This window comes from Panthera leo, chromosome B1, assembly GCF_018350215.1.
Source record: "Panthera leo isolate Ple1 chromosome B1, P.leo_Ple1_pat1.1, whole genome shotgun sequence".
NCBI lineage: Eukaryota > Metazoa > Chordata > Mammalia > Carnivora > Felidae > Panthera > Panthera leo.
This window is the reverse complement of record NC_056682.1, coordinates 38,395,893-38,408,253: the sequence shown is the minus strand read 5'-3', so window position 1 is coordinate 38,408,253 and position 12,361 is coordinate 38,395,893. Positions and strand designations below refer to the sequence as shown.

At 36.0% G+C, this 12,361-nt stretch overlaps 1 protein-coding gene and 1 pseudogene across 5 annotated transcripts in view; both read left to right on the top strand.

Annotated features, from left to right (window-relative positions):
• PSD3 (pleckstrin and Sec7 domain containing 3) overlaps positions 1–12,361 on the top strand; it is a 727,438-nt gene that overhangs the window by 666,617 nt on the left and 48,460 nt on the right. For all 5 annotated transcript variants that reach the window (XM_042934671.1, XM_042934669.1, XM_042934672.1 and 2 more), the window contains one exon: positions 102–246. In XM_042934671.1, the coding sequence (XP_042790605.1) occupies positions 102–246 (145 nt within the window). The remainder of the gene's footprint in view (positions 1–101; positions 247–12,361) is intronic.
• LOC122217193 lies at positions 8,745–9,791 on the top strand (annotated as a pseudogene).

Below are 12,361 nucleotides of genomic sequence, written 5' to 3'. Positions count from 1 at the left end.
GTTTAAGTAAAAAAAAAAAAAAATCAATAATGAGAAATGGGCAAGGTGTGATACACTTAGATAGAGAAATACCCTGATGTAAATTTATCTTTTTCTCATAGGAGTGCAGAGGAAATGCAAGGATGGATAAACAAAATTAATTGTGTTGCAGCTGTATTTTCTGCACCACCATTTCCAGCAGCCATTGGTTCTCAGAAGAAGTTTAGTCGTCCACTTCTGCCTGCTACTACAACAAAACTGTCTCAGGTAAGTCATTTTGATAGTGCTTTGACTTTGGAAAAAAGCACTTTGTAAAATAATCCTACTAACATTTTCATTTAAATAATATTCCATATGTTGGCAGCAAGGATAAGACCTTGCCTTGGAAGATCTATTGCATAAACGAAGCAAAATGCAGTATACTGGGTTTTGCACTTCATATTGGAAGCTGGCACGTGGCTGACACATAGGACACATACTATGAATACGTTTCTAAAATTTATGTTAGTTTATTACTCAGTCATACAGGCCTAGTTTTTTTGTTTTTAATATTTTTAAGTGAAATATAGTTGGCACACAATGTTACATTAATTTCACATGTACAACATAGCTCTGCCTACCGCGAGCATTACCATTACATTATTACAGTAACATTGACTGTATGCTTATGCTGTACTTTTCACCCTCATAACTTATTCATTCTATAACTAGAAGCCTATTCCTCCTACTCTCCTTCACCCGTTTTGCCCATCCTCCACCCCCTTGCCCTCTAGGAACCATTAGTTCTCTGTATTTATGGGTCTCTCTCTGCTTTTGCTTGTTTGTTTATTCGTTTGTTTTGTTTTTTAGATTCCACATATAAGCGAAAATATGTGGTATTTGTCTTTTTCTGTCTTGACTCATTTCATGTAGCGTTATACCTTCTATACACCATGATGTTGCAAATGGCAGGCTTAGTTTTTTGGTTTTGTTTGTACTGACTCATATTTTTTAAATGAGTAGCTACTGCCAGACATCCTGGCTTGAAAACAAGCTTTTTATTCATGTATTTGTTTTTTCATTTTACTGAGCTCTTCCCATATCCCAGGCTATATTTGATGCTGGGTATATAAGAATATTCCCAGGGATCCACTATTCACAGTACATTGGAGCAGAGACTTCCCTAACTCTCAGGGAGGAGCTAAGTGGACCATGTGGGTTTTTCTAGCTAATCAAGATCATGTATAGTAGAACTGTGTTCCAAATGTAGTCCCATAAGTTTTTCTTCTGTTGTCAGATTGATCTCTCTAAAGATCATATTTTATTGTATTCCTGTCTTACTTAAAACTCTGTTCTAAGGACATTGTGTACAGGCCAGTTTTGCCAATTTTAAACCTGTCTGTGTTGCCTGTATTCTCAATGACTAGTTAAGGATTTTGGAAGCTAGTTTGATGTCCTTGTGAATTTCTTATTGGTGCAATAATAGAAATAGTTTCATCTGGCTCTAATCAACCAGGGCTTGATATTAACTGGCTCCTCTACATACCTGATATCATGGATTATCAATGATATATGTATTTAATAAATATGTATTATGTGCCTATTACACCTCAGAGACTATTTTAGGCTCTGGAGACAGAAAGACAAATGAAACCCAGACACTCTCTGGATACAAAATATGCAAGTAATTGTAATAGAGTTTGACTGGAGTACAGGAAGTATAAGTCCAGAGTGCTGTGGGAGTATAAGAAGGGACATTTAGCCTCTGGCCTTGTAGGTGGAAGAGGCATTGTGGTATCTAATTTTAAACTTAAAGGATGAATAGCAGTTAGGCGTGGTGTCGGAAGAGAAAATCCCAGCAGAGGATCAAAAATGCTTAGAGGAGAAAGCACTGAGATACATAACATATAAATTATCAACTGTGACTTGAGCACAAAATACTGAGAAAAGGCAAGATACATTCCTCTGTGGAGAAGTAAGCAGAGGCCAAATAATGAAAGGTCTTGTCATGTGTAAGATTTTGGATGCTTCACTGGTTCCCCAGCATCCTTAGGATAACAGTTTAAGCAAGCAAGCACTTTTATCAAAATAAAATCTCTTATTTTAAACAAATGCCTTACACTGGAGGCATTCTAAAAATAGAATGCATAAAATTCTTAATCTTTCCTTATTTTGAGCATAAATCCAGAGAAACAAAAACAAAAACAAAAACCCACCCCTGTTTATGTAATTGATCAAAATGATGGAGTTAAGATTTTAAATAAGGCAATAACCAAAAAGAAGTGTGCTCCTATGTCACATAAGATGACCAGGTCGTTTCAGGAATTAATTTCTTTGTTAAAAAAGATGTTTTCTTTTCCACAAATAAATCACCAAGCTTTTATGGGCCTAAATGAGGACTATGTTCTAGAATGTTTTTAAGATTTTTTAAAGGTTCTTTCACTAGCTCTGTGTTTTTTGTCCAGGTCATTGTGTTTGTTTACTAAAAATCAAAAAGATGTTTTGCCTTTGAGAGTAATAGGACAATTTAAAAACAAATATGTAAAATCAAGCACGCGATAAATAATAGTTTAGAAAAAGGGAGAGAAGTTAGTTCACACCCTCCACATCAAATAGAGACTCTTGTGGGATATCTTTGGAGGAGTCTTAGTGCACTTTCAGTAAATCCTGAAATATGTGCACCCACAAGCTTTCCAGTATCTTGTAGACTAGTCCTCAAGTTTAGCCCTGGCATTTTGCCCTGGTGTTGCCAACCTTAACACTACTGCCTTTATAGCCTGGATAGTTCTTTGTTGTGGGGACCATCCTTTGAATTTTTGTTTAGCAATATCCCTAGCCTATACCCACTAGATGCTAGTATCATCCCCCTAGTTGTGACAACCAAAAATGTCTCCAGACATTGCCAAATGTCCTGTAGGGTTAAAACCTACCCCACTGCTACTCACTGTTATTGAGAACCACTGCTTGAGCCAAGCTATCTTTCCTTTTTCTCCATACACCCACAACCTGGCTATGACTGCCCTAAATGCCAGAAACACTTGGATAATTTTAGTTTACAAAATACATGTATAACAATGTGAGTATCCTGCTGGAAAAAAAATTAAATAGTGTTAGGAAAAAACTAAACATTCAATTAAAACATTGTTTGGTGCTTTTGGAGTCACACTGTTCATCATCACCTGGTCATTTGTAAGCTTTTATTTAAATTATTCTTGTCTTCGGGTTAGCTTTAGCTCAAGCAGTTACTTCGCATGTGGTTACTAAATTATTCTTGTCTTCTATCCAAACCATATTAGCCTTCATTATTAAAATTGATCATTATCAGTACAGTGTGGTTCTCTGTACAACTCTGCTGTGTAGGAGTTATCTTCTTTAGTTGTTTTCATGGCAGTGTTGCCAAAGCATATTTTTCTTCTTTTGGAGGCAGAGGAACAAGTTTGAATATTTAAGATTCATTTCTCCTTCTGGTATAACTAGTACTCTAAACTTAGGATTTCATGGTTAGCCCTCTTCAGGATCTGTTCAGGACCTCCTTTTATACTCATCAAAGTAGTCATTTTCAGGCTTTAATATGCACAAGAATGATCTGGGGACTTGTTGAAAGTGCACATATCCCAGCACCCCTACCCCAGGCTGGTAAGGTATGGGTCAGGGTCCCAGGCACATGAATATTTTAAGACACAGCAGGTGTCCAGCCTGTGAACAGTGAAGATCATACTTAGAGGCGCTGCACTGTACTCCCTACAATCCCTACCCTCCCCTTCACTACTTAGCTGGAGATGTGTGAAACTGAACTGGGCCCTTGGGCTCGCTCAGCAATAGAAATTGACAAGAGGCTAAATGGGAATTTCCAGCAAGGCTTTATTGGAGCTTATGCTTAAGCACAGGGAAGCAGCACAAAGAAGTGTCCTCAGGCTGACCCCCCACCCCGAGGCAAGGTCAGGGAGAGTTTTTATCAGAAACTTGGGTGGGGAAAGGGTAATGTCAAAGCATAGAGGCAGGGGTCTAAAATGCCATGTGTCTTCATACATCGCATGTCTAATTAACATGTTAAATCTCCACCCCTGGATATGATTTTTAGTATTATAATGAGAGAAGAAGTCAGTGAAAGTTCAGCACTGGGGTCCATCTTGGTGCAGACTGGTTTGGTCTGGTCTTCACCAGTCATGGTAGTAAATATGTTCCTTTCAATAAGCATCCTCCCTCACATTCCTGCAAGATGTGCTACTCAAGAGACGTAGAGTTTTAACTTTTTTGTTTTCTCCTTATGAAGAAAACAAGGAATGCTAGATTTCTCAGTCAGGTTAGGAAACCTGAGTCCAATTCCTGCTCTGTCTCACCGATACCTCATGAAATTACCATTTCCTGATATCTAGTTCTGTTTTCTTCTTAGAATTTCAGCCATTCTCCTGTAAAGATCTGAATCAATGATCAATGATTATTTGAGTCAATAATCAGTGATTAGTTTGATCACTGAATGTTAACTGTTGAGGGCCAGACCTTGGAAACAAAGGAAAGCCCTGTTCTTGTTTCTCACCCCTCATTTTACCCTGTGGTTTGACCATTAGGGCAGTAATGCCCAGGGCCAGATGAGTGCGGCAGAGTTCATTCGTAAACTGGCTTCTGAACACAGAGGGCAAGGAGAGACTGAGGAAAGAAGTAGACCTCTTCACATTGGTAGGTAGTAGTTTTAATAAGCAAGAGAACTTACTTAAGAAACCTGTGTTGGGTGGCACAAGATGAGTAGATCTTTGCATACATCTGTTGGTATCATAATCTATATAGAGCCTTAATTGAGCTCAATCATGTATACCATTCGGATGGTCTCAAAAACACATTACTATTTGAAGACCATGTCCTTGGGGCAGCTTATGGATCAGGGAAATAAGTGAAATGCACATTCCATGAATGGGAAGGAGGTGAGGAGCCTCCGGCTGCCCACGTCCAGCTTGCCTGTCAGGCAGGGTTGCGTTCTCTCAGTGACCTCCACCAACAGGCATTAGGGGCAGTGGGATTTCAGAGGAGGAAGTCATCCTTGTAATTGTGTCCCATACTGGCCAGAACCACATCCTTCCTATCCCACTCCATTTCATACTTTAGTCACAAATCCAGTTATTTTCATACCCTACCCACATCCATTAATTCTGGCGTTTGTCATCTTTCACTTAGATCACTGGTCTCTGAACTTTTTTGATCATTCATTTTATTAATACTAAATATTTGAGCAGATATCCTCCAATATATGTATATATTTTTATAAAATATACTACATGTTCTATTATCAATACAACATGAAAAACTGCCGAACATCATTAGTCATTAGGAAAATACAAATCAACCAGTAGGTATCATTTTACACTCATTAGGGCTGCCATAATTCAAAAAAAAAATATTTTAAGGAAACTAATGTTATGGTGAAGATATGGAGAAATTGCAACTTTGATATGTTGCTTATAGGAATATACTATGAATGCAGGTACTTGGGGAAACGGTTTGATGGTTTATCAAATGATTTAACATAGGATTAAATGAAAACATACACCCCATAAAACCTTTCACACAAATGTCCATTGCTGCATTATTCGTAACAGCCAAAGGTGTGAATGGCTGTCAGCTAATGAATATATAAATAAAATGTGATATATCCATACAATGGGATAGTATTCAGTTGTAAAAAAAAAAAAACAAAAAAAAAACACAATGAAACCAGTCACAAAAGAAACATATTGTTGATTCCATTCCAAAAAGACACTTTTAGGGGAACTAAAATGTCATAAAATTAAATTGTAGTGATGGTTGCACCACCCCATGACTATACTAAAAAATATTAAATTATACACTTTAAATGGGTGAATTGTGTGGTATGTGAATTATATCCCAATGTTGATTTTTAAAATTCTTCCCAGTGGATGATCTTGCCTGGGTTGCACACACTCCACTTTGAAAAATTCTTGCAAACTATTCACATAACCACTTAATATTGCTCTTCTTCCAATCTTGCTTTTCTCCAATCCATCCTTCACAGTTGCAGCTAAAATATGACTCATGTAATTACGGTCACTTAATGTTAATTGACTCACTTTAGCCAACAAGATGTGGTCTAAACTCCTTGGCATCACCTTAAATGGTAACTACACTGTTTTGTATTCATTTCTTAAAGGTCTCTACTTAACATATTTTAAGTAATCAACAGTTAAATCATTTTGAAGTTATGCAGTAGCTCACTACGCTGTTTAAAGTCTTTAAATCTTTTAAACATGAAATGATAAAATCTTTCTGATAGTGCCTTCAATAATACCTCAAACTGACTCAAGGCAGATGTTCTTTATTCTAAATTCCATACATCTTGGGTTTGATAAGGCTGCAGTATTTAGCAATTTGACCTGTAAATTTCTTAGAAGATTCCTAGAAATGTCATTACTTTCTAAATCATCTATCAGCTTTAGAACAGCACGAAGGAAACACTCTTGAGTCCTCCCCTCTATGTCTCCCCCACTTTTTTTTAAATCATTTAATCAGTTACTCTTGACTGAAGAACCTATATATCAAGTACTGTATTAGGTATGTGGACATTATAAAAATAGCCAAGATGATGGTCTTGGCTCTCAGCTAATGAGAACTTAAAGAATCTATCAGAATTATTCCAGTACTATACAAAAATTATACCATATACTGTTTTCTCTGCTTAGTACTAAACACTGGAGGATTTGAGGAAAGGGGGAAAAATGACCCTTTCTGCCTTCAAAGAGCTTATAATCAGTAAAGAAGATAAAATCTACACAGAAGTCAGAGTATATTTTGTAATAAGTATGTAGCATAGACATTCAAGTGCTATAGTAGTGCACAAGTGGAAGACATTGTGATACCTGGAATAACACTGGTTTTGAGTAAATATCAAATTTTGGCAAGGGTATAGAACAATGTGAATTTCTTTTTTTTTTTTTCAATATATGAAATTTATTGTCAAATTGGTTTCCATACAACACCCAGTGCTCATCCCAAAAGGTGCCCTCCTCAATACCCATCACCCACCCTCCCCTCCCTCCCACCCCCCATCAACCCTCAGTTTTAGAACAATGTGAATTTCAAGCCTACTATGAGAGTGTAAACTGGTAGAAACACTTTAAAAAACAAGTTAATGTCACCTTAAAGATGTGCATATTCTAAACCCCAAAAATCTACCTCTTGGTGATTGTACTGTAGGACAATTCTTTCCCATATTCACTAGGCAGCATGTTCAATGTAGTATCATTTATAATAGCCTCAAGAAATCTGAAAACAACCTAAGCATCCTTCAATGGAATTGTAGAATGTCCTACAATGAAACAGTATACTTTGAGGAACTAGAGCACATATGTGAATAAATCTTAAAAACCTGTTGAATGAAAAGACAATCATAAAGGAAGCCTTACAAACTATAAAAACCTGTAGAACATACTATTTCTATGGAGCCTTCTATTTGTATAGGAGTAGCATAGAAAAAGATGAGATGAGTAGATAAATAAATGCAGGGAGTTTCAAATGATTTCTTATTTTTTTCTTAAACCAGCTGTTAGATAAATGAGCATTTTTTACATATCATTCAATATGACTTTTTGTATATCTGAAACATTTTATTAAACAAAGAAAAAATTCATCATGTTTTTATTTATTGAAGCGGTCTGATCACCCAATATCTTTTGTCAAACATTCTATTAAATAATTTACATGTTTCAGTAAATACACAAAAGAAATTACTTTGAAAGGAAAAAGCTATTGATACATTCTTCTTAGTTCTGGCTGCTATAAAAAATACCATGGACTGGTTGGCTTAAATGACAGAAATGTTTTTCTCACAGTTCTGGAGACCAGAAGCCCTAGATCAAGGTGGCAGCAGCATTGGGGGCTGGTGTGGGTTCTCCCTTTGGGTTGCAGATGGCCCTCTTTCTTCTACATTCTCACATGGTCTTTTTCAGAGTTCGTGCCCAGAGAGAGAATGTGCTCTGTGATGACTCTTCTTCTAAGAACACTAATCCTATCAGGTCAGGGCCCTATCTTTAGGACCTCATTTGCCCTCAGTTACTTCCTAGAAGCCCCATCTACAAAGATAGCCACACTAGGTTTCAACATAGGAATTTTGAAGGGACACAAGCATTCAAGTCCATAACACAGTCTGCAGTGTTTTTGGAGAAAGAAACAAAAAGATGAATGAGAAGTTGTCAATAAAAGCTATGGAAGCATTGTTTTCATTTACTTTCAGTATTATGAGTGTACAAGTGACAAGTTTGGGTAAAATCTCAAAACAGATTTCTTTGTTTTCTTCTCCTCTACTTTTCTGGCATTTTGTTAGGTTTTTTATTTTGTTTTAGTTGCTATTTAAAAATGAATCTCATCTTTCATTTACTCCACTTGTTCCTGCCACCCTTCTTGTTTTTTTTCCACTGATGTACCTTGCTTTTTAAAAACTTTTTATTGTTCTTTTTACTTTGATGGCTTTAGACTTGTATTTTAGTTTTCCTTGGTTGGCTTTTAAGGTGTACATTATAACAAATCCCTAAGATATTACATTTGACTCATAATTTCTGATTATCATTTTTAATGTACAATGATATTACATAATCTTAATTTGTTGGCCATAATTATTCACTTTCTGGTAGTCTTTTTAATTATTCCCCCCCGATATAAAATTTTTATATTTTGAAATTATGGGCCAAGGTACCGACCCAGTGGGCCTAAAGGGATGACATTACGGCGTCATCCTCTCCCTTCATTTTGGAGGGTTGAGATGTTGGGCTCCGCTACCCAGAATGGAGGGCTGTCATACCCTGCTCAACCTCTGGACAGTGACGGTATCATGGCCCTATGCGACACCATCACCAATCGCCTGGTGTGGCCTGAGGACCGCCAAGATGCCATTTGTGCAAATCAGTATACAGTCAAAGTGTAAAAGAACTTTTGAGGCATAAGAAAGTCCACTTAGAAGTCATATTTAAGTACTTGGCAACACTGGGTAATTATATCTCCAGCTACTGAAAAACACAACACAGGGTAATTTTACCTCCAGCTACTGAAAAACGTAATCTTATTCAGCATACAAAGGATTATTGGAAAAAACAATTACAAGTTGAAGGAAATACCAGAGCTAATTAAAACAGAGGACATTAGACTCTTGATGGCAGGAAAAAGAAGATTAAAAAACTGAAAAAGTCAAATTTTCTCAATTAGCAGAATCCTGTCACTTGTTCTTTGAAGTTTTTAATTCTCAGAATCCTTTTCTGGGACCACCTCAAGATGAATAGGGGCCCACCACACTTGTGGCATGATGTGAAGCTTACATTTTCTTACAGTACCTCTGAACAAAATGTGATAGACTACTCTGAGTGGAGCAAAAAGTATGAGCCTTAATCTGCTGTCACTAGTGAAAGAAGAGTGTCTTCTCAGTCCCACTAGATTCCCATAGATTGAAAATGTGCTTCTGCTCCCTATGGTCTAGTTATGGTTGGAATTGCTGGAACTTCCCACCAGGGGAACACTTGTTTGGGCATTTTTGAACAAATTTTTGGACTCATGCACTGCCCTGTTTTGGAAAATACTTGGAAAATCAAATTTATCAACCTGAAAATTATTGGAGAGGGTTCTGTTGCTCTAGGAACATTAATGAAACCAGCTGTTAATTTGAACATAGTAACCTAGAGGTCTTTCATAACATAATTGCTTTATGCAGTGCCAACAAAATACAACTTAATGTAAGGCAGGCATTGGATAGTGGAACTGGAGACCAGACTTTATGCAGTGGAGATGAGGCATTGTTGAACAAAAGAAAACTGAGTTTACCCAGCTGTATGTCAATCTAAAAAAACCTTCTATACAGAAACTCTTCCAAATATGTCTTACTCTAACAATAATGTCTAGGTGATTTCAGATGTGAAGATTGACATTTATTAGTTGCAATATCTTACTTGACTACAGAATAACATAGTATGTGATGTCCTTGCTTCTTGTTGCAGCAAATGTTCTGAGAGCTTAATGCAATTCTCATTTACTTTTATCTAAATCTGGACAGTATCATAAATGCATGTCATGACAGTACTGTTTTTTAAGTAAGTACATGTTTTAGAGATGTTTAATGTATACTCAAAGTTGTCATTTTAGAAAACTTGAATAACATTCTCAATCAAAAGGTCCAGTAAGTTAGCAGGTGGAGAAAATTTACTTTCTCTTTTTAAAAGAGAAATTTTTTTAAAATTTACTTTCTCTTTTTAAAACATTATTCACAGTTATTTATTGTATACCAAGCCAAATATCTTAAAATCTGCAACATTTTTGAAGTATTTTTGAGCAATAATAAATGCTGTTCTCAAAACAGACCTTATTCTTATCTAAGATTTAAACTAACAGTTTTATAGAATGTTTATTATAATACCATATAAAGGAAACATAGTGTTATATATTCAGAGCATTTCACACTAAAGCAGGAGAATATACATTCTTTTAAAGTACCCATGGAACAATCTCCAGAATAGATCACATACTGGGTCACAAATCAGGCCTCAACTGGTACAAGATTGAGATCATACTGTGAATATTTTCAGACCAAAAGCTGTGAAACTTTAAGTCAACCACAAGAAAAATTTTGGAAAGCCCTCACATACATGGAGGTTAAAGAACTTCCTACTAAAGATGAATGGGTTAACCAGAAATTAAAGAGGAAATTAAAAAATACATAGAAGCAAATTAAAATGAAAACATGACAGTCCAAACCCTTTGGGATGCAGCAAAGGCAGTCCTAAGAGTAAAGTACATTGCAATTCAGGCCTATCTCAAGAAGCAAGAAAAGTCCCAAATATACAACCTAATCTTACACCTAAAGGGGCTAGAAAAGAAGTAGCAAATGAAGCCTAAAGTCAGCACAGATAAATTATATAGAAACAACAAAAAAGAAAGTAGACCAGATCAATGAAAGTAAGAGCTGCTTCTTTGAAAGAATAAACAAAATTGATAACACCCTTAGCCAGACTTATCAAAAAGAAAAGAGAAAGGACCCAAATAGATAAAATCACAAATGAAAGAGGACATCACAACTGACACCACAGAAATACAAACAATTATAAGAGAATACTATGAAAAATTATATGCCAATGAACTGGGCAACCTGGAAAAAATGGACAAATTCCTAGAAACTCGTAAACCACCAAAACGGAAACAGGAAGAAATAGAAAACTTGAACAGACCCATAACAAGCAAAGAAATTGAAACAGTTATCAATAGTCTCCCAACAAACAAGAGTCCTGGGCCAGATGGCTTCCCAGGGGAATTAGTAGAGTTGATACCTATTCTTCTCAAACTGTTCCAAAAAATAGAAATGGAAGTAAAGCAAACTCACTCTAGGAAGCCACCATTACCTTGATTCCAAAACCAGACAAAGACCTCACTGAAAAGGAGAGTTAGAGACTAATATCCCTGATGAACCTGGATGCAAAAATTCTCAACAAGGTACTAGCAAATCAAATTCAACAGTGCATTAAAATAACATTAAAAGAATGATTCGCCATGAATAAACAAAAGCAAACATGAACTACTGGGATTTCATCAAGATTAAACCTTCTGTACAGGGTAGGAAACAGTCAACAAAAGCCAACAGAATGGGAGAAGATATTTGTAAATGACATAAGATAAAGGGTTAGTATCCAAAATCTATAAAGAACTTACCAAACTCAACACCCAAAAACCAAACAACTTAAGAAATGGGCAGCACTAAGAAATGGGCAGCAGCCATGAACAGACACTTTTTCAAAGAAGATATCCAGATGGCTAAAAAGACACATGAAAAGATAATCAACATCTCACATCATCAGGGAAATACAAATCAAAACCATGATGAGATGTCACCTCACACCTTTCAAAATGGCTAACACTAACAACACAAGAAACAACAGGTGTTGTCAAGGATGTGGAGGAAGGGGAGCCCTCTTGCACTGTTGGTAGGAATGTAAACTAGTGCAGCCATGCTGGAGAACAGTATGGAGGTTTCTCAAAAAACTAAAAATAGGACTACCCTCTGATCCAGGAATTTTACTACTAGGTATTTACCCAAAGGATACAAAATAACAGATTCAAAGGGGTACATGCATCTCAGTGTTTACAGCAGCATTATCAACAATAGCCAAACTATGGAGAGAGCCTAAATGTCCATTAATTGATGAATGGATAAAGAAGATGTGATATATATATATAAAATAATATATAATATATAAAAGTATAAATATAATATATATTTAATATATAAAATTTTAAAACATAAAATAATATATATTATATAAAATGGAATATTACTCAACCATCAAAAAGAATGAAATCTTGCCATTTTCAACAATGTGGGCAGAGATAGAAAATATTATGCTAAGCGAAATATATCAGTCAGAGA